Consider the following 23321-nt stretch of genomic DNA (forward strand, 5'->3'; position numbering starts at 1 on the left):
CCCAGGAGGAGGGGGAGGGGGGGTCGCCACGGCAACAAAGACTTTGTAAAAGGAGTGAAAGCAGGAAGGAGGGAAAACTTGGCACCGGAGTGATACCTGGACTTCACACACACACACTCTCTCACACACACACACACACACACACACACACTTCACATGGACGTTAAATGTTTGAACAAAAGTCCTGACAAATCCATGATGTGGAGATACGAGGTTTCCAGCCGACAGCAGAGCTTCATGCTGTGAGTCTGTCTCTGTGTGTGTGTGTGTGTGTGTGTGTGTGTGTGTGTGTGTCAGGTCAATATTAGCTGTCAGTGTATCAGAGTGGAAACTTCACAATACCCTACAGTCTCTCACACACACACACACACACACACACACACACACACACACGTCTGTGACCTCCATGTCCATCAGCAGCAGAGACAAAGACACTGAGAGGACACGTCCAACACTAACTGTGTTCTGGTCGTGTCCAAAGTTAAATTGAACAGGATGTGTTTAAAGACCGTCTGTAATTCAGAGCTTCATTCTGTCTGTTGGCGCTCTGACACACCAAGACGATGATCTTGGTTTTTGTGGTGTTTCCCACACTGTTGGCACTACACGGCCCTTGTTGGCTGTTTTTTGTCTGATGCAGAAAGTGGACGGTGGCGCCCGTCGGTGAATCAGATCGGTGTCAGCTCAGTGAACGAGAGGAGAGACCAGGAAAGTAAACTCAAGCCTCGTTTCTCTTTCTGAATGATGAATACAGACGACCGGCATCGGCTGCTGTGGAGAGTTACTTCCTCCCATGCAGGCGCAGAACGTACGTGCTGGTTGGCTGTCGGCTGTAGTCTTTGTGGTGAGCTCAGGTGCACCTTTTTGGCCAGGCTACAGACGTTCATCGGGTCAGCTCTCTGGTGTCAGTCTGGTGTGTTGGTGCTAAACCTTCACAGTCGTGTTCTGATCAGGAACTTTTAACCAGACGCCGTTAGCAACATGTGCTGAAGTTAGCATAACAAGCTGATTGGCTGCGAGTCGGTCACACTGTGGACCCGCCTGCAGGCTCCAGATCAGCCTCAGAGAGCTGTGATGAAGACAGTGTGTCAGCATTATGAATGAAAACACGTTCAGCGTCATGACCCAGGTGTTACCATCACCTGGACGAGGAAGAAACAACCTGTGTTTACCATTTTCATTCTGATCTCATCAGAAGTTTTTCAGTCCAACATCCTGCTGAGACCTGATTCTGCCTGACATCACTATGGTTACCGTGATGGTCCATCTGTTAGGAAAGGGTTTGGTTAGTGTTCGTACAGTGGAACACACCATGTTCCTTTAAGATGAAAAGAATCATGTAATACACACACACACACACACACACACACACACACACACACACACACACACACACAGAGCTCCTACAGTACAGGTCATGAGGACAAAGACCGTCCCCCTCATCACAGTCCAGTATACAAAACAATATTGACACTTTGTCCCCCGTCCTCACCCGCCTTCCTCCTGGCCTCAATACCAGCTGTCAGTTTCACTGCAGGAGGACGACATGAGGAGGAGGAGGAGGAGGAGTATGAGGAGGAGGAGGTGGAGAAGGAGGAGGAAGAGGAGGAGGACCGCACAAGAGTGAAGTTTCAGTTCTGCAAATGCACCACTAGATGGCAGTAAACCCTGCACACTGGACCTTTAACAGATGATTGAACACATGAACACATGAACACGTGTGTTGTGCTGCACTATGAGACCACATGTGAGCAACAACCTGTGTTCAAACATCGTGTAACACCATCAGCTGCAGTCTGGATCCTGCTCTGATAGACGTGTGATATCTGATGGATCTAACATACAAACAGTCTGCAGCAGAGTTATGAGACGTCATGTTCACGTTTTACTGTCAAGTCTGAAAACACATACATGAAGTAATGACGTCATGTTTTCATTTACATAAAGATCAGATTCACTCTGGACTCTTTAGAGACTTTGGAGACTCAACTACAGTTTAAATACGTTAATGAAAGAGTTAATATGAATAAATGAAAACAGAAAAATAATGCTGCTCCTCCTCACTGAACCTCAAACTGCTGCTGAATGTGTGTGTGTGTGTGTGTGTGTGTGTGTGTGAGAAGAGTGACAGAGATGAGGGCTGATGGACGGAGCTGGTTGGTCAGCTCTAACTGCACCTGGTCTAAGAAGCTGTAGAGTCGGAGGGCCCGCTCGATGCTCTGGCCCGTAGCGCTGACCCGCTGGGAGAAGTCCTGCAGCTGAGCCCAGAAAGAATGAACTTTGACCTCATAGACTTGGAGGTCGGCTGACGACATGTTGCCCCAACGCTCCAGACGACTCAACAACGCCTCGCCTCGTTTGCAGTACTCCTGCTGAGAGAATAAACTGGTGAAGGTCACTGATTCAAACAGCACTCATCAGCGAATCTGTGTGTGTGTGTGTGTGCGTGTGTGTGTCGTACGTATGCAGTCGTGTGGAAGTCTTTGAATTCTTCTTGTTTCCTGTTGAGAAGCTCCAGAGAATCTTCGGGTTCGTCAAGACTCTTCAGACGAACCTCTCCGACCTCCTGCAGCCACGACGTCACCTGTTAACACACAACATGAACACACACTGTGGGACACACACAGTGACGGACTGGCCATCTGGCATTTGGGCAAATGCCAGAACGGCTGCATGGTCCTGCGGCCGACAAAAAAAAAATAAAATAAAATAAATTAAAAAAAATAAATAAAATAAATAAATAAATAAATCTTTTCTTGGCGGCCTGAAACATTTTTTTCGGGCACAATATACATATAAGTAGTAGCCTAAATATAATTTTAAATAAATATGAGTGAAATGGGGCTACCGGTAATATCAAGTGTTTTTGGTCATCAAGCATTTTCTCGCGATCATTGAGTGATGACATTTGACATGTGACAAGTGACAAATGATGGGTAATGCACTCAACGTCAATGACAACATCACAACAAGAAAAGAAAATGGATCGAGGCACGAAAAGACGAGTGGAGAAGGGTGGAGCGGAGAAAAAGAGAAAAAAAGGAAAGCTATGCTCGCGGAGAGTGAAAAGTATGTGAAAATATCAGATTTGTTTACAAAAAAGTGTTTTCCCGGCAGCGACAGACCGAGCACCTCTGCAGCAAGTGCAGCTAGCAGTACGGCCTCTGCCTCAGAGAAGAGCAAACTCCTTCACAGCCTGCTAACTACTTAAAGGTAAGACATAATAATAATAATAATAATGATAATAATAATAATAATAATGATAATTCAATTTGTATAGCACCTTTCAAAATGGGCTTACAACGTGCTTAACAATAAAAACAATTAGTACATAAAACAATAAAACATCAAATAATTTAAAAACAGTTACAATAATTAATTACCATCAATAAAGAAAAGACCATACGATAAATGTGAGTCTTAAGAAGAGATTTAAAAGAAGACACTGAGAGACACATATTTATTTTTATACTCCAGCTGTGCAGTGCTCTTGTCATGTTTTGCTGAAGCTTTTGTAATATGCATTGTGGTTGGTGTAAGATTTAAATTTGGCTGTGCTGTATTCTGTCCAAGGGGGGCGCCTATGGTTAATGGTGGAAGTAGGCTAAGCCTTCAGGATGAAGTTGTGTGTTGTTTGATTTCAGATTTTCGTGTTTTGGTAGACATAGAGCTAGTATTATTAACTGAGATTATTAGTCTGGCCTTTGAACGTGCCTGAATTTATGGGGGTTCTGCTGCTGCCTTATTATCTTGTGTGCTGTGCATTGTTGTCTACTGTACCAGTGCGACTGTAGTGAGTTGATTGCGTGGTGTGTGTTCTGAATTTCTGCATTCTCATCATATGGTTAGCTTTCCACATGCTCCCATGCAAGCCACTAATCAATTTTATCATTCATACTGACTGTGTCTGTATATCTCCTCTTCTATTGTGCAGCAAGGCAGTGAGTGAGTTTCTATGGTAGCTGTGGAACAGTCTGTGTCTCTGTGGCGCTCTGACACGTTCCGCCAATGGTCGTGTTTTTTATGTTAGTATGTGTAAAATCATCCATCACAGTACCCAGTAATATGTGGGAGGAGGATATGAGACACCATGCCTGTTCTTTCACAAATAAAGAACTGATGATCTAAAATGACGTAAAAATGCATATTTATTTGTAAAATAATATGAAAATTTTTCACCCCTGGCTGGACGATGCGCCGCCGTGGGGCCTCTGTGTCAAAAATGCCAGGGCCTCTTGTTGGTCCAAGTCCGTCACTGGACACACACTGTGGGACACACACTGTAGGACACACACTGTGGGACACACACTGTGGGACACACACTGTGGGACACACACTGTAGGACACACACTGTGGGACACACACTGTGGGACACACACTGTGGGACACACTGTGGGACACACACTGTGGGACACACTGTAGGACACATACTGTGGGACACACACTGTAGGACATACTGTGGGACACACACTGTGGGACACACTGTGGGACACACTGTGGGACACACACTGTAGGACACACTGTGGGACACACACTGTGGCACACACTGTGGGACACACACTGTAGGACACACTGTAGGACACACTGTAGGACACAGTGTAGGACACACACTGTGGGACACACACTGTGGGACACACTGTGGGACACACACTGTAGGACACACACTGTGGGACACACACTGTGGGACACACACTGTGGGACACACACTGTAGGACACACACTGTGGGACACACACTGTGGGACACACACTGTGGGACACACTGTGGGACACACACTGTGGGACACACTGTAGGACACATACTGTGGGACACACACTGTAGGACATACTGTGGGACACACACTGTGGGACACACTGTGGGACACACTGTGGGACACACACTGTAGGACACACTGTGGGACACACACTGTGGCACACACTGTGGGACACACACTGTAGGACACACTGTAGGACACACTGTAGGACACAGTGTAGGACACACACTGTGGGACACACACTGTGGGACACACTGTGGGACACACACTGTAGGACACACTGTGGGACACACACTGTGGCACACACTGTGGGACACACACTGTAGGACACACTGTAGGACACACTGTAGGACACAGTGTAGGACACACACTGTGGGACACACACTGTAGGACACACACTGTGGGACACACACTGTGGGACACACACTGTAGGACACACACTGTGGGACACACACTGTGGGACACACTGTGGGACACACTGTAGGACACACTGTGGGACACACTGTGGGACACACACTGTGGGACACACACTGTAGGACACACTGTAGGACACACTGTGGGACACACTGTGGGACACACACTGTAGGACACACTGTAGGACACACACTGTAGGACACACACTGTGGGACACACACTGTGGGACACACACTGTGGGACACACTGTGGGACACACACTGTAGGACACACTGTAGGACACACTGTGGGACACACACTGTGGCACACACTGTGGGACACACACTGTAGGACACACTGTAGGACACATTGTGGGACACACACTGTAGGACACAGTGTAGGACACACACTGTGGGACACACACTGTGGGACACACTGTAGGACACACACTGTGGCACACACTGTGGCACACACTGTGGGACACAGTGTGGGACACACACTGTGGGACACACACTGTAGGACACACTGTGGAACACACACTGTAGGACACACTGTGGGACACACACTGGGGGACACACTATGGGGGACACACTGTAGGACACACTGTGGGACACACACTGTGGGACACACACTGTGGGACACACTGTGGCACACACTGTAGGACACACTGTGGGACACACACTGTAGGACACACACTGTGGCACACACTGTAGGACACACACTGTAGGACACACTGTGGGGGACACACTGTAGGACACACGGTGGGACACAGTGTAGGAAACACACTGTGGGACACACACTGTGGGACACACACTGTAGGACACACACTGTGGGACACACACTGTAGGACACACACTGTGGGACACACTGTGGGACACACACTGTAGGACACACACTGTGGGACACACACTGTGGGACACACACTGTAGGACACACACTGTGGGACACACTGTGGCACACACTGTGGGACACACACTGTAGGACACACACTGTGGGACACACTGTGGCACACACTGTGGGACACACACTGTAGGACACACACTGTGGCACACACTGTGGGACACACACTGTAGGACACACTGTAGGACACACACTGTAGGACACACTGTGGGACACACTGTGGGACACACACTGTGGGACACACTGTGGGACACACACTGTAGGACACACACTGTAGGACACACTGTGGGACACACTGTGGGACACATACTGTGGGACACACACTGTGGGACACACACTGTAGGACACACACTGTAGGACACACACTGTGGGGGACACACTGTGGGACACACACTGTGGGGGACACACTGTGGGGGACACACTGTGGGGGACACTGTGGGACACACACTGTGGGACACACACTGTGGGGGACACACACTGTAGGACACACACTGTGGGACACACACTGTAGGACACACACTGTGGGACACACACTGTAGGACACACACTGTGGGACACACACTGTGGGACACACACTGTAGGACACACACTGTGGGACACACACTGTAGGACACACACTGTGGGACACACTGTGGGACACACTGTAGGACACACTGTGGGACACACACTGTAGGACACACACTGTGGGACACACACTGTAGGACACACTGTGGGACACACACTGTAGGACACACACTGTGGGACACACTGTAGGACACACTGTAGGACACACACTGTGGGACACACTGTGGGACACACTGTGGGACACACTGTGGGACACACACTGTGGGACACACTGTGGGACACACTGTGGGACACACACTGTGGGACACACTGTGGGACACACTGTGGGACACACTGTGGGGGACACTGTGGGACACACTGTGGGACAGCTCGACGTCTCATCATGTCTAACTGATAAAACAGCAGCAGTGAATTGTGGGAGTTGTAGGAGCAGTTTTGTGACATCACAGTCCTGTTTGTTTCTACAGTCTGATGAACGTCTGAAGACACTTTGTCTCTGTGATGTCACAGTTTCCCTCCAATGACTGAGCGTCACACTGGTATCACAGTCAGTCAGCTGTCAGTCAGATGTGTGTACTGAGCGTGCTCAGACTGACCTCGCTGAAGCCCGTCTCCAGGCTGCTGAAGTTCAGGATGAAGTTGAGCTGTTGCGTCCTGGAGTTGGACAGAGTCACCAGGCGGTGCAGCAGCTCGTCCACCTCGTCGTACAGAGACGACACCGTCTCCACCGCTGCCCGCTGATCTGCCGTCACGCCAACGTTGCTCTCCTCCCTGCGGAGCCGTGACAGCGAGGCCCCGCCCTCCTGCTGCAGCTGCACCAACCGGCTGTCTTCAAGGATGCTGCGCATCACCGCCTGGTACCTGGACAGCAGCTGCTCGGCATCCTGGGAAACAAAGAGACAGAGAGCTCTGTGAGTGTGACTGAATGTGTGTGTGTGAACTGGGAGGACTGGACGTGATGGGATGTCATACTGGAATAAAACCAGTGTTAATATTATGATGACATCTTGTTCAGTTCACTGAGAGAAAAACACGCCATGTTATCAATACGATTACTGATTAGTTCTGTGCGCACTGACTTATTGATCCAGAGATCACTTCAGTGTGTGTGTGTGTGTGTGTGTGTGTGTGTTACCTGGGCTGCAGCAGGTAGAGGTGTGGTCTGCAGGATGTTGATGGTTTTCTGCAGCAGTTTGATGACGTCTTCACACTGATTGGTCAGCTGCTCCACTCTCTGATGGTCACATGATCACACACAGCAAAGATGACTATAGTTTTATATGACAACACAATGACAGCTGGTCTCAGGTCAGCAGGTTCACTGAGTATGACATCATAAAGATGAAGGTCAGAAGGTCGTTTGATCTCCTGATGATGTAAACACTACAGAGGAAGAGGAGGTGATCGATGAAGAGCTGTCTGAGGTTTGGTTTCTGTCATGAACAACTTCACACACTTTATTTATCACTCACCAAGAAAATAAAAACACAGATTCAATCCAACATGAACACACACCACAAATAAACTACACGCACCACACATAAACTACACACACCACACATAAACTACACACACCACTCATAAACTACACGCACCACACATAAACTACACACACCACACATAAACTACACAGACACAAATAAATACACACAGACACAAATAAACTACACACCACAAATAAACTACACACAGACACAAATAAACTACACACACCACAAATAAATACACACAGACACAAATAAACTACACACACCACAAATAAATACAAACAGACACAAATAAACTACACACAGACACAGATAAACTACATACACCACAAATAAACTACACACACCACGAATAAACTACACAGACACAGATAAACTACACACACCACAAATAAACTACACACAGACACAAATAAACTACACAGACCACAAATAAACTACACACAGACACAAATATATTACACACACCACAAATAAACTACACACACCACAAATAAACTACACAGACACAAATAAACTACACACAGACACAAATAAACTACACATACCACAAATAAATACACACAGCACAAATAAACTACACACAGACACAAATAAACTACACACACACCACAAATAAAATACACACACCACAAATAAACTACACACAGACACAAATAAACTACACACAGACACAGATAAACTATACACACCACAAATAAACTACACACACCACAAATGAACTACACACACCACAAATAAACTACACACACCACAAATAAATACACACAGACACAAATAAACTACACACAGACACAGATAAACTATACACACCACAAATAAACTACACACACCACAAATGAACACACACCACAAATAAACTACACACACCACAAATAAACTATACACAGACACAAATAAACTACACACACCACAAATAAACTACACACAGACCACAAATAAACTACACGCACCACAAATAAACTACACACAGACACAAATAAACTACACACAAACCACAAATAAACTACACACACCACAAATGAACTACACACAGACACAAATGAACAACACACAGATACAAATAAACTACACACCACAAATAAATACACACAGACACAAATAAACTACACACCACAAATAAACTACACACAGACACAGATAAACTGCACACAGACACAAATAAACTACACACACCACAAATAAACTACACACAAACACAAATAAACCAACCACACCACAAATATACTCTACACATTACAAATATACTCTACACATTACAAATAAACTACACACAGACACAAATAAACTACACACACCCCACAAATAAAATACACACCCCACAAATAAACTACACACACCACAAATAAACTACACACAGACCACAAATGAACTACACGCACCACAAATAAACTACACACAGACACAAATAAACTACACACAAACCACAAATAAACTACACACACCACAAATAAACTACACACAGACACAAATAAACTACACACACACCACAAATAAAATACACACCCCACAAATAAACTACACACAGACACAAATAAACTACACACACCACAAATAAACTACACACAGACACAAATAAACTACACACAGACCACAAATAAACTACACACAGACCACAAATAAACTACACACACCACAAATAAACTACACACAGACCACAAATAAACTACACGCACCACAAATAAACTACACACAGACACAAATAAACTACACACAAACCACAAATAAACTACACACACCACAAATAAACTACACACAGACACAAATAAACTACACAGAGACACAAATAAACTACACACACCACAAATAAATTCACACAGACACAAATAAACTACACACAGACACAAACAAACTACACACACCACAAATAAACTACACACAGACACAAATAAACTACACACACCACAAATAAACTACACACAGACACAAAGTCACGTGATGGTGGTAATTAACTCCTGTGTGTGTTGAGTACTGACCAATCTGAAGTAGAGCCAGCTGCTCTGACTGAAGCTGAAGGAACCTCCGAACTCTGCAGGAAGCTGATGGAGCTCCATGTGCTTCTGAACTGACTTCAGAGAGCTCAACACCTCCACCTGTGGGAGCACGCACACACACACACACACACACACACATACACACACAGTGTTAGTGTCAGTCAGCGCTCTTCATTCAGTAAATGTTTCTGTGAATAGTTTGAGGACTGATGTGTTCACTGACCTGCAGTTCAGGTGAACATACAGTGTGTGTGTGTGTCCTCTGCTCTGACTGAACTACTGACTGTGTGTGTGTGTGTGTGTGTGTGTGTGTGTGTCCTCTGCTCTGACTGAACTACTGACTGTGTGTGTGTGTGTGTGTGTCCTCTGCTCTGACTGAACTACTGACTGTGTGTGTGTGTGTGTGTGTGTGTGTCCTCTGCTCTGACTGAACTACTGACTGTGTGTGTGTGTGTGTGTGTGTGTGTGTGTGTGTGTCCTCTGCTCTGACTGAACTACTGACTGTGTGTGTGTGTGTGTGTCCTCTACACTGACTGAACTACTGACTGTGTGTGTGTGTGTGTGTGTGTGTGTGTGTCCTCTGCGCCATCTGTCCACACTGCCCTAACACTAATCACATCATCTGCTTCATGATTGGACAGTCTCAGTAAACCTGTCTGTAGCTGCTGAGTTCAGTGTACAGTTTCAGAGCTGCAGGACGAGCAGCCGTCACCTCACACAGTCATTTAGTATACTCACCTGGGAGGTTACCTGTGTGAGGTGTGATCAAGTGTCAGCCCTTACCTGTGTGAGGTGTGATCAAGTGTCAGGTGTTACCTGTGTGAGGTGTGATCAAGTGTCAGGCGTTACCTGTGTGAGGTGTGATCAAGTGTCAGGCGTTACCTGTGTGAGGTGTGATCAAGTGTCAGGCGTTACCTGTGTGAGGTGTGATCAAGTGTCAGGCGTTACCTGTGTGAGGTGTGATCAAGTGTCAGGCGTTACCTGTGTGAGGTGTGATCAAGTGTCAGCCGTTACCTGTGTGAGGTGTGATCAAGTGTCAGGTGTTACCTGTGTGAGGTGTGATCAAGTGTCAGGTGCTACCTGTGTGAGGTGTGATCAAGTGTCAGCCGTTACCTGTGTGAGGTGTGATCAAGTGTCAGCCGTTACCTGTGTGAGGTGTGATCAAGTGTCAGCCGTTACCTGTGTGAGGTGTGATCAAGTGTCAGGCGTTACCTGTGTGAGGTGTGATCAAGTGTCAAGTGTTACCTGTGTGAGGTGTGATCAAGTGTCAGGCGTTACCTGTGTGAGGTGTGATCAAGTGTCAGGCATTACCTGTGTGAGGTGTGATCAAGTGTCAGCCGTTACCTGTGTGAGGTGTGATCAAGTGTCAGGTGTTACCTGTGTGAGGTGTGATCAAGTGTCAGCCGTTACCTGTGTGAGGTGTGATCAAGTGTCAGGCGTTACCTGTGTGAGGTGTGATCAAGTGTCAGCCGTTACCTGTGTGAGGTGTGATCAAGTGTCAGGTGTTACCTGTGTGAGGTGTGATCAAGTGTCAGCCGTTACCTGTGTGAGGTGTGATCAAGTGTCAGGCGTTACCTGTGTGAGGTGTGATCAAGTGTCAGGTGCTACCTGTGTGAGGTGTGATCAAGTGTCAGGCGTTACCTGTGTGAGGTGTGATCAAGTGTGAGGTGTTACCTGTGTGAGGTGTGATCAAGTGTGAGGTGTTACCTGTGTGAGGTGTGATCAAGTGTCAAGTGTTACCTGTGTGAGGTGTGATCAAGTGTCAGGTGTTACCTGTGTGAGGTGTGATCAAGTGTCAAGTGTTACCTGTGTGAGGTGTGATCAAGTGTCAGGTGTTACCTGTGTGAGGTGTGATCAAGTGTCAAGTGTTACCTGTGTGAGGTGTGATCAAGTGTCAGCCGTTACCTGTGTGAGGTGTGATCAAGTGTCAAGTGTTACCTGTGTGAGGTGTGATCAAGTGTCAAGTGTTACCTGTGTGAGGTGTGATCAAGTGTCAGGTGTGATCAAGTGTCAGGTGTGATCAAGTGTCAGGTGTGATCAAGTGTCAGGTGTTACCTGTGTGGCTGCAGGTTTGTCCAGACGCAGAGACGAGTCCTTGTTGACCAGCAGTAACACAGTGTGGATGGATCCTGGGACGTTGTCCTGAGAAAGATACACTTTGTTTTAACTGTCTCCCTCTGCTGGTCACAGACCAATCAAAACACAAGGTGACACTCAGGGACCAATCAGAAGACAGGGTGACAGTCAGGGACCAATCAGAACACAGGGTGACAGTCAGGGACCAATCAGAACACAGGGTGACAGTCAGGGACCAATCAGAACACAAGGTGACACTCAGGGACCAATCAGAAGACAGGGTGACACTCAGGGACCAATCAGAACACAGGGTGACAGTCAGGGACCAATCAGAAGACAGGGTGACAGTCAAGGACCAATCAGAAGACAGGGTGACACTCAGGGACCAATCAGAACACAGGGTGACAGTCAGGGACCAATCAGAACACAGGGTGACAGTCAATATGTTCGTATTGACGATGGATCAGGTGACTGAAGTGTTTCCACAGTAACTCAGTGTGAGAGCAGACACAGACCATCAGTCACTGCTCAGTGTGACATAAATGAGCGGGACTTATTATTGATCTGTGATTAATATAATCAATCTGACATGACAGGACTACCTTCAGCTGTTTGTGTCATAACAAACATCTGGCTCCGCCCACATTATTTACAGAACATATACCATCCAGTTTAACAGAAACAAAAGAACAAACATGTTCCAGCATCATGAAGTTCATCTGTTCTTCAGTGATCTAATGTGGAATCTTCTGTCTTTATCACCATGGCAACACACTTATTCAAGTCGTTCAGTCTGTTTCACTCACAGAAGAAGAAACACAGTGAATGCTAAGCTAACAGTCTGTCCCTCTGTGTGTCTGTCCCTCTGTACGTCCCTCTGTCTGTGTGTCTGTCCCTCTGTACGTCCCTCTGTCTGTGTGTCTGTCCCTCTGTACGTCCCTCTGTCTGTGTGTCTGTCCCTCTGTACGTCCCTCTGTCTGTCTCTCTGTCTGTCCCTCTGTCTGTCTCTCTGTCTGTCTCTCTGTCTGTCCCTCTGTCTGTCCCTCTGTCCTCAGGTGTGTCTCATATGTGTATTCATGTTCCCAGGTGGACTCACCTGCAGGGACCTGAGGGCGGAGAACAGGGCGGGGACAGGAGCAGCTCCGCGGGCGTCCACCAGCACCGTCAGCCCCAATGATCCCACCTCTTTCCTGTTCCACACAGGAAGTGATGTTAAAGAAGGAAGAGTGACTTGAGTTAGAGGGGGGGGGGGGGGGGCCTCCTACCTGAGGGTGGAGGTGTAGTAGAGCAGGAGGCGCAGCAGCTCTGCGCTGTCACAGTCAGGGTTCAACCACACGGAGCTCTTGGTGCAGACGGTCAGCAGAGCTCGACCACTCCGGTCTCTGGATCCTGCACAGACAGACAGACGGACACAGTCAGTCAGAGGTAGGGTTGGGTTGGTTCTCAGTCATACCAGTTCGGATCGGTACTCCTTCTTGCTTCTTGGACCGGGTTTTTTTTTTTTTTTTGGAGACCGACCGGACCGCATACGTCATTTTACAGCCTGTAGGCCCGAACGTACGTGGAGTGGACTCCGCATATTCCGCCCGGACTAAAAGTGGATGTCCACAAGCCCTGTGCGCGCAATGCTCAGATTTTATGACCGCACGGACTCCGTGCACCAGTGTCACATGAAAGACTGCTCGGCATGTATTTTTCACATCGCGGTGATTTTTCACGGACATTTTTACAGGAAACTACAACGCGGAAGTGCGCTCGACTATGGAAGCCTGAATGACTGCGGACATTCCTCGCGGAGTCTGCTCCGCTTATAGTACGCCCGAGTCTGTGAGCACCTGTGTCTGCATCTTCACCAAGCGCACAGCGAGCAGAAGAGAGAGGGGGGTGGGGGCGGGGCAGGGACTGAGCTAGGGGGTGCGAGTGCGCTGCGCTGAGGCCTCTACTGCAGCCTGGAGTTTGTTTAACAGTGACGGGGAGTTGATAATGGCGGACAGTTTAGTCTAGAAGAAATCAAAGAATGCGCCATTATGGCAACACTTTGGTTTTGAGGCAGACGAAGGAGGCAACCCTTGTTTGCACTGATTGAGTAAGCTGAACCTGCACATTTATTTGTAAGGAATAAAAGAAACAACGTGTTACTGTCACTCTGTTGTCCTGTGGTTGTTTTTTATTTTAAATGAGTCAACTGCGCCCCCAAGTGGCGAAAATCCGGTATTACCGACTAGATGCGGTTTGTTTTTTTCTCATGCCGACCCAACCCTAGTCAGAGGAAGCACCTGATGACACCTGATGATGCATTTACAGACTGCAGGGAACTCCACTACACACAGTGCAGACTGTGTCAGTAGTATTATTATCGTCCCCACAGAGCCCTCTGCTTCCGTCCTCACGGTGTGCCGGTGTCAGACGGTGGGTCGCTGCTGCTGCTGACTGTATGTGCTTATGCAACGCCCACACACACACATTCTCACTGACTGATGAATTGGCGCTGGTTATTTATATTATTGTGGTGTATTGATTATGAATACAGTCCATCTGATGCTGGTTTTGTTTCATCACTGTAGCCAGTATCTCACTATCACTATCCTCATTCAGATTTTAAGAAGCTACACACTGGGTCTGAACACGGTTCAGGGTCTGGGTCTGAACCAGGTTCAGGTGAAATCTACATGAGGTTTTTCTCACCAGGCAGACACAGAGCTCCAGATCTTAGCAGCACACTGTAGAAGCTGGACTGGGAGAACTGGGAGGACTGGCTGAACTGTACTGGGACTGTGGGAGCAGCTGACTGGTGTAGCTGCAGAGACGCTGCTGGCTGTTGTGATTCTGCTGAACTGGGACCAGTGGACACACTGACAGGTGACTGGACAGGAGGACTGGTGAGACCTGTGGAGACAAAGAGACACAAACACTGATAAACCTGTACATCACACCTGAGTACTGTCAGACTCTTCACTGTACTTGTGAGGACCGTCTTTCTAAAATCAAATCTCAACCATCATCCTCTGAGGACGGACCAGACATGTCCTCACTGTCAGGGTCTGTCTCTGTGAGGACTCGTCATTGTCACTCACTGACCAGTCCTCCACTCACTGACCAGTCCTCCACTCACTGACCAGTCCTCCACTCACTAACAGTCCTCCACTCACTGACCAGTCCTCCACTCACTGACCAGTCCTCCACTCACTAACCAGTCCTCCACTCACTACCCAGTCCTCCACTCACTAACAGTCCTCCACTCACTGACCAGTCCTCCACTCACTGACCAGTCCTCCACTCACTACCCAGTCCTCCACTCACTAACAGTCCTCCACTCACTAACAGTCCTCCACTCACTGACCAGTCCTCCACTCACTACCCAGTCCTCCACTCACTACCCAGTCCTCCACTCACTGACCAGTCCTCCACTCACTGACCAGTCCTCCACTCACTAACAGTCCTCCACTCACTAACAGTCCTCCACTCACTGACCAGTCCTCCACTCACTGACCAGTCCTCCACTCACTAACCAGTCCTCCACTCACTACCCAGTCCTCCACTCACTAACAGTCCTCCACTCACTGACCAGTCCTCCACTCACTGACCAGTCCTCCACTCACTACCCAGTCCTCCACTCACTAACAGTCCTCCACTCACTAACAGTCCTCCACTCACTGACCAGTCCTCCACTCACTGACCAGTCCTCCACTCACTACCCAGTCCTCCACTCACTAACAGTCCTCCACTCACTAACAGTCCTCCACTCACTAACAGTCCTCCACTCACTACCCAGTCCTCCACTCACTAACAGTCCTCCACTCACTGACCAGTCCTCCACTCACTGACCAGTCCTCCACTCACTAACAGTCCTCCACTCACTGACCAGTCCTCCACTCACTAACAGCCCTCCACTCACTAACAGTCCTCCACTCACTAACAGTCCTCCACTCACTAACAGTCCTCCACTCACTGACCAGTCCTCCACTCACTAACAGTCCTCCACTCACTAACCAGTCCTCCACTCACTGACCAGTCCTCCACTCACTAACAGTCCTCCACTCACTAACCAGTCCTCCACTCACTGACCAGTCCTCCACTCACTGACCAGTCCTCTCTAACTTACTCCTCTATTATTAAACCACCTGACTCCCTGTGCTTCTGTTAGTGCTCCAGTTGTACATCATCTCTACCCAAACAGCAAGTATTAGAGGAGGCTGCTGAGGAGGAACGTGAAGAGGAGGAGGAGGAGGAGGAAGAAGAGGAGGAAGAGGGGGAGGGAGGAGGGGGAAGAGGAGAACTAATTTAGCCAATCAGAGATGAAGGAGGAGGAGGTGATCAGTGAGCACAGACAGATGGTTTGTGGGATGATGATAATCAGGAGGAGGATAAAGAGGTTTCCGTACCTTCAGTCTGAAGATCTGCAGTTCTTCCTCCACCAACCTCCTCACAGTCGCACTCCTCTTCGTCATCCTCCTCTTCATCCTCTTTCTTCTTCTCTTCTGGTTTGTTTACAGACTCCTCTGGTTCAGTCCAAACTGAGTCTGTGTCCATTACTGCAGAGTTGGACTCTTCAGTATGTGTGTGTACAGTCTGACTTTCAGAATAAGAGTCTTCAGAGACTGTTTGTGCTGTGTTCCTTTCAGAATAAGAGTCCTCAGAAAGTGTTTGTGCTGTGATCCTTTCAGAATAAGAGCCATCAGAGTGTGTTTGTATTGTGTTCCTTTCAGAATAAGAGTCTTCAGAGAGTGTTTGTGCTGTGTTCCTTTCAGAATAAGAGTCCTTGGAGTGTGTGGGCTGAGCATAGGACTCTTCCGAGTGTGAGTGCTGTGTATTATTTTCAGAATAAGAGTCTTTAGAGTGTGTTTGTACTGTGTGTTTTTCAGAGTAAGAGTCCTTGGAGTGTGTGTGTAGTGTAGTATTTTCAGAATAAGAGTCCTGTGTGTGTAGTGTAATATTTTCAGAATAAGAGTCCTGTGTGTGTGTGTTCGTACAGTCAGCTTCATCATCTGTGTGTGTTTGTTCACCTCCTGTCTCCTCCTTCCCGTCTTCCTCTTCTCCTCCTCCTCTTTCATCTTGTGTCATCACTTGCTCCTCCTCCCTTCTGTCTTGATTCTGTGGTACAATTATAACCTGCACCTCCTCTTCTACCTCCACCTCCTCTAACTCATCATCTCTCTCCTCATCCAACTCTTCCTCTTCCTCTTCACTTTCATTCAGTAAATCTTCATCCTTCCTGCGCTCTGTGTCCTCCTGCTGTTTTTCTTTCTTCTCTTCACCTTCATCATCTGTCACTGCTGTTTCCTGTCTCTCCTCCTGTCTCTCCACCAGCTCTTTCTCCTCCCTCTCTTCCTCTGTCTCCTCCCCTTTCCACTGCTCCTCCTCCTCCTCCTTCTCCTCTTCCTCTCTCTGTTCTGTGCAGCGTTCATGTTCAGAGTTCAGCCTCAGTCCTCTGTCTGAGTCAGTACCTCCTCTTTGCTCCTGTGACGTCAGGCTGGAGGTTCCCTCCACCTCAAGAGGAGCAGAGAAGGAGGTGGAGGAGGTGATGGGGGTGAGGATGACGGGTCCACAAGAGTCCTGCTTCAACTTCTCCTCAGTCAACCTGGAGCACCGCCCAGAGCTGACGTCCACAGGGGGCCAGGAGGAGTGTGTAGTACCAGCAGTGTGTGTTTTACTGTTGTGAGGTGTGTGTGCAGGTGTGTGTGTGGCAGTGTGAGGTGTGTGTGCAGGTGTGTGTGTGGCAGTGTGAGGTGTGTGTGCAGGTGTGTGTGTAGCAGTGTGAGATGTGTGTGTAGCAGTGTGAGGTGTGTGTGTGGCAGTGTGAGATGTGTGTGCAGGTGTGTGTGTAGCAGTGTGAGGTGTGTGTGTGGCAGTGTGAGGTGTGTGTGCGGCAGTGTGAGGTGTGTGTGTAGCAGTGTGAGGTGTGTGTGCAGGTGTGTGTGCGGCAGTGTGAGATGTGTGTGTAGCAGTGTGAGGTGTGTGTGCAGGTGTGTGTGTAGCAGTGTGAGGTGTGTGTGTAGCAGTGTGAGGTGTGTGTGTTTCAGTGTGATGTGGGTGTGCAGGTGTGTGTGTAGCAGTGTGAGGTGTGTGTGTAGCAGTGTGAGGTGTGTGTGCAGGTGTGTGTGTGGCAGTGTGAGATGTGTGTGTAGCAGTGTGAGGTGTGTGTGCAGGTGTGTGTGTAGCAGTATGAGGTGTGCGTGTAGCAGTGTGAGGTGTGTGTGTTTCAGTGTGATGTGGGTGTGCAGGTGTGTGTGCGGCAATGTGAGGTGTGTGTGCAGGTGTGTGTGCGGCAGTGTGAGGTGTGTGTGCAGGTGTGTGTGTAGCAGTGTGAGGTGTGTGTGTTTCAGTGTGATGTGTGTGTGCAGGTGTGTGTGCGGCAATGTGAGGTGTGTGTGCAGGTGTGTGTGGGCTGGTCCTGGCTCGGTGCTGCTGACTGATGGACTGGGTTAAGGAGCCTTTCTGTGGGGAGAAGCGGGGCAGCTCTGTCAGCTCCGTCAGCTCCGTCAGCTCCACGTACTCGCCCTCTGAGTCCTCGCCCTCGCTGCTGGCTGCTGATTGGAGGAGCTTCACTTCCTGTCTGGAGGAGTCAGGATCTCCATGCAGGTTGTGCGATGTGTTAATTAGCATATCTCCATCCTTAGTGGACGACTCCTTGTCCTCCTTCAGGGAGACCCGGGGCCGGCTGATGAACTGTGGGTAGACCAGGTCCTCCCAGGGGACCCTGAACACGTCTCCGTGTGCAGAGAGGAGGCAGCGCTCTAGCCTGGACGCTCCTCGCTGCTCCCGCTCCCTGTTGACTGAGTCCAGCCACGCCATGCTGAAGAGGGACCGCAGGGCTATCTGCTGCACCTCCTGCTGCTCCACATGACGCACGCCGGCTGACAAGCTGCACAAGAGTAGACGGGGGGAAGACGTGACAGCACTTCTGCAGGAGGCACCGCGTGCTCGGGGCAGAGCAGGAGGAACAGCAGCAGGAGGAGAAACCAGCAGGTAGAAGTCTCCTGGACGGAGGAGGTGCTGGTCCAGAGGACAGAGGTGCACGACTACCTTCTCATGGATGCACAGAGGCCAGCCTTCATGACGAAACAACAGACCACAGTACTGCAACTGAGGAGAGGAGGAGGAGACAAGGAGAGGAGGAGGAAGAGACAAGGAGAGGAGGAGGAGGAGACAAGGAGAGAGAGATTATGATCATTGAATTATTCAGAGTCATGTTTCAGTCTCTCAGCTGATGTGAGTTCAGCTGAGTCACAGAGACATTAATCTCTGCTGCAGGTGAGTGTGACAGATCTGACCAGGATCAGCTGTGCTCTCAGTCTGACTCGAGGAGGCGAGGCTGCTCAGGGAGCAGAGCACAGAGGATCCATTCATGAGGAGCAGATGATACCTGCAGCTGAGTCACCTGTAACTCCCAAACATTCTGCTCCTATCAGAATGAGGCGCGGCGAGGCGCAGCGAGGTGAGGCGCGGTGACGCCCAGCAGCAGCAGGTGAGTGACGATCTCACAGTCACCTTAAATAAACATGACACATCAGCCAACCATGCTCAGCATTCAGCAGGCGAGTACAGACAGAGAGAAGGGGGAGGGGCCTGTTGAGTCATCAGTGAGAGTCCTGACTCAGAGACTCTCCTCCTCCATCATCATCATCATCATCATCATCATATCTATCTGCTGAGTCATGACTGAAGGACAGGTGAGTTCTCTGATGATCTGCTGTGAAGCAGCAGGAACTACTGAATGACATGTCTGAAGACTGTGTGTGTGTGTGTGTGTGTGTGTGAGAGCTGTAATGATAATAATAGAGGTTTAGATGAAGCACAGCTCAGAGAGCTCAGCTCATTATAAAGTGAATATCCTGAGAGAGAGGACGACCTGAGCAATGAGCCTGTGACACGTGTGTCTGTAGTGTCCAAAATGTGAGCACAGCCACAGGTTAGTAAACTGGTACAGTCTCTCTCAACACGCTGTAGAGTTCAATGTGTCAGGTGGAGTTTCTCTCAGTTTCAGGCTCACTGTGCCAAATGTGGAGGTGTGATTGTTTCTGATGGAGAGAGAGTGAAAGTTGTGGGCGTGACATCAGTCAGTGGGAACTGCAGCTATATTTCCACCAGCGGTCCGGTTCATTGTTTGTGTTCCCACAGTGTGAAGATGTGGATGGTACCAACAGAACGGTTCCTTCAGTGCTCATGTTTGGTTCCCCCTCTGTTGGTGGGTTCATGTCATCACCTCACTCAGTGACATCACAGGAAACGTTCCAGCTTAAAGTGAATGAAGTCATTTTATAGTTGTAGTTTACTGATGTATGAACAGAGGTTACATAAAACCAGAGTGAGCGTCCTCTACTGACCAATCAGACTGCAGGGTTTCTAGCTCCACCTTTTAGTACCAGATCTGTGTGCTAGGTACCCCAACAGAGGGGGGACCAAACATGGGGACGCTAAGGAACGCTTCTGTTGGGACCATCCACAACTTTACACTGTGGAGACAGAAACTATGAACTGAACCGGTCTGCTCGGTGGAAACAGGGCTGGACATTGGTCTCTCTACAGAGTGGACATTGGTCTCTCTACAGAGTGGACATTGGTCTCTCTTCAGAGTGGACACTGGTCTCTCTTCAGAGTGGACACTGGTCTCTCTTCAGAGTGGACACTGGTCTCTCTTCAGAGTGGACAGTTGTCCCCACACACACAGATTCAGGGACACTCACGCAAGCATCTTGCTGGATGTTTTCTAAGAACTGCTTAGCAGGCAGCAGGAAGTGGATCAGGTAACGAAGGCCGTCTCCTCTGTAGCAGCTCTCCACCACACTGAGGACCTGACAGAGGACAGTCGGGGACGTGGCCTGGAAGGGCGGGTAGAGGGAGGACAGAGCGGACTGGATGCAGCGGTCCAAAGACTCAGAGTCCTGAGAATGAAACAAAGATGACAGATGAGATCAGCTGTGCAGCAGCTGCAGAACAAAGGAGGACAAAGTGTCAATGAAACATCTGATCAATACTGATCAATAAGATTCAACAAGCACATGGACACAGAGAGACACGTAACCAGCTGACCAGTTTGAGTCACCACTACCTCAAACAAAACCAGTACAGACCAGTGAGGTGACACAACGTGTGTGTGTGTGTGTGTGTGTGTGTGTGTTTACAGGAAATACAGAAACGCATCTGCATCAACATCAAATCTCACACACACACACACACACACACACACCAAACATGTTCCTGTTCCTCTCTGCAGACAATCTGAACACATCTATTCACCACAGACACCAGTATAACACACTGGGACAGACTGGGACACACTGGGAGGAACATCTCAGGGTGTAAACGTTATCTGCAGGCCTACATACAGAAAATAAATCAGACGAGTGTCTCCATCGTCCGTCCTTCTGTCTGAGCTGAATATTGTGGACGTGACTCAGCTGAGCAGAATTCACACACACACCAACTGGCAGCCGAAAGTGTCTGTGAGGCCAATATTAGCAGCAGGATATCAGATGACAGCAGCCGAGGGGATTTCTGTCCCGCTCAAAGGCACCACGACCCACAGACACCACACACATACACACATCACGAGTCCAAACTGTCCACACACACAAACACAACACACAGCGCCTGCCAACAGCCTTTTATACAGCGTCATGAAAGAGCACTGTAACCAGATAAAACACACAGAGTCAGCCAATCATCATCATCATCATCATCATCCTCACACCTTACAGACACATCTGCTGCTCTACTGACACACAAACACACAGTCTGACATCACTGAGCGCCAACACTGAGGGAGTCACATTGTAGGACACATCACTTATAACCTTTAATTATTACACACCAACAGGCAGTGAGTCAGCAAACTAAACAGGCTCTGTAGACCCAATCACAATGTTGGTTTACAACAACTTCCAGATAAAAATCTTCACATCATGAACATCAACTCACAGCGAGCTGAGCAGACGCTGCCTCAGTTAGTACGTCTGTAGCCACATAAAAAAGATACCACCAAAAAAAATAAAAGTTTAAGTGTTCACTCCTGTAACTTGATGTCAGAGAGATTTTACAGACGAGGACCTGGGGCCTGTATCAGGAAGCAGGATTAATGTCTTAGCGAGGTAACTTCAGGGTTAACTCTGGGTTTTCGGTCTCACGAAGCCGGTTCAGTTCTTATCGGGGTAGATCACCATGGTAACTTACTCTGAACGGCTATCCTGCTCCGGAGCAGGGTAAGTTCAGGGTTGAATCTGATCCTATAAAAAGCACCACCCACTGGCCAATCAGCTGTTGATGGCTGACAGAAATGCAGCCCAGTCATGACGGGAAGTTTAATTCATTTGATTGATTTTGATTTGAAAGTTTATTTTGAACATTAAAAAAGAAAAGAAAGCAACAACAACAGACAATGAAAAGATTGTTCAAAAAGGAGTGGAAAGAAGTGGAACTTTCATCCCACCCCTTCATAAGAAAGAAACTGATCATTTGCAGACACTTAATAGCACCATTAATTAGTGCCAACATTTTGTTTCGTTGGAGGAAATGATCCCTGTTAAAGATAATGGGCCTAATTGACAGCTTTGCTGCTGGAAATGTGGAAAGTAGCCTATCATGTCTACACTTCATGGTGTTTGAGGGATTTTCCTTTTTGTTTTTTAAAGAGGGACACTAGCTATATTTTTGTGCAGCTGTTAATTTCTAACACAGCTCAATATCAGGATGATTTTATTCAGACTATCAATTTGGTGTTGATATGATTTAATTGTGGCGTCAGCTTTAAGCTTTATTGTAGCATATATAACGTTATGACAAAGAAGACCAATTTATCAGACGCAATGATGTTAGACGATAATTGTAATACACGCAATTCATCTGCGCAGCATTGATTTCATGGGATTCAAGGGTGTGATCAGTGTCAGATGTACAGGTACAGGTACTGTAGCTACTTGAACCAGTGATGAGTCATTTAACCTACACATCATTTTATTTGCTGCCTTGTTTTGTCTTGATTTTTCCCTCTCTCCTCCTCTATTTCTTCTTTCCTCACCCGTTTCTTTTTCTTCTCTATCATGTGATTTCATTGATGTTTTGACGGGAATTTCTTTGATAAGCTTTTAGTGGCTTCTAACCTCTCCGGCACTTTTCTTTTTTTAGTCTTGTAAATGTTATACTGTCTGTTTTTAACATT

At 48.0% G+C, this 23321-nt stretch overlaps 1 protein-coding gene across 4 annotated transcripts in view; it reads right to left on the reverse strand.

Moving 5' to 3' along the window:
* The window catches only part of plekhg4 (pleckstrin homology domain containing, family G (with RhoGef domain) member 4), a 77370-nt gene that overhangs the window by 20260 nt on the left and 33789 nt on the right, over nt 1-23321 (reverse strand). For 2 of the 4 annotated variants that reach the window (XM_078173016.1, XM_078173011.1), the window contains exons 2-12: nt 20851-21048; nt 16549-19249; nt 14852-15052; nt 13432-13555; nt 13263-13356; nt 12146-12232; nt 10073-10189; nt 7745-7843; nt 7206-7493; nt 2462-2584; nt 2178-2372 (exon numbers count right to left, since the gene is read on the reverse strand). In XM_078173016.1, the coding sequence (XP_078029142.1) occupies nt 2178-2372; nt 2462-2584; nt 7206-7493; nt 7745-7843; nt 10073-10189; nt 12146-12232; nt 13263-13356; nt 13432-13555; nt 14852-15052; nt 16549-18958 (3738 nt within the window). In that variant the 5' untranslated portion in view covers nt 18959-19249; nt 20851-21048. The remainder of the gene's footprint in view (nt 1-2177; nt 2373-2461; nt 2585-7205; nt 7494-7744; nt 7844-10072; nt 10190-12145; nt 12233-13262; nt 13357-13431; nt 13556-14851; nt 15053-16548; nt 19250-20850; nt 21049-23321) is intronic. The other 2 variants (XM_078173012.1, XM_078173020.1) reach the window with 2 other exon arrangements.

This window comes from Epinephelus lanceolatus, chromosome 2 (genome assembly GCF_041903045.1).
Source record: "Epinephelus lanceolatus isolate andai-2023 chromosome 2, ASM4190304v1, whole genome shotgun sequence".
Lineage (NCBI taxonomy): Eukaryota > Metazoa > Chordata > Actinopteri > Perciformes > Serranidae > Epinephelus > Epinephelus lanceolatus.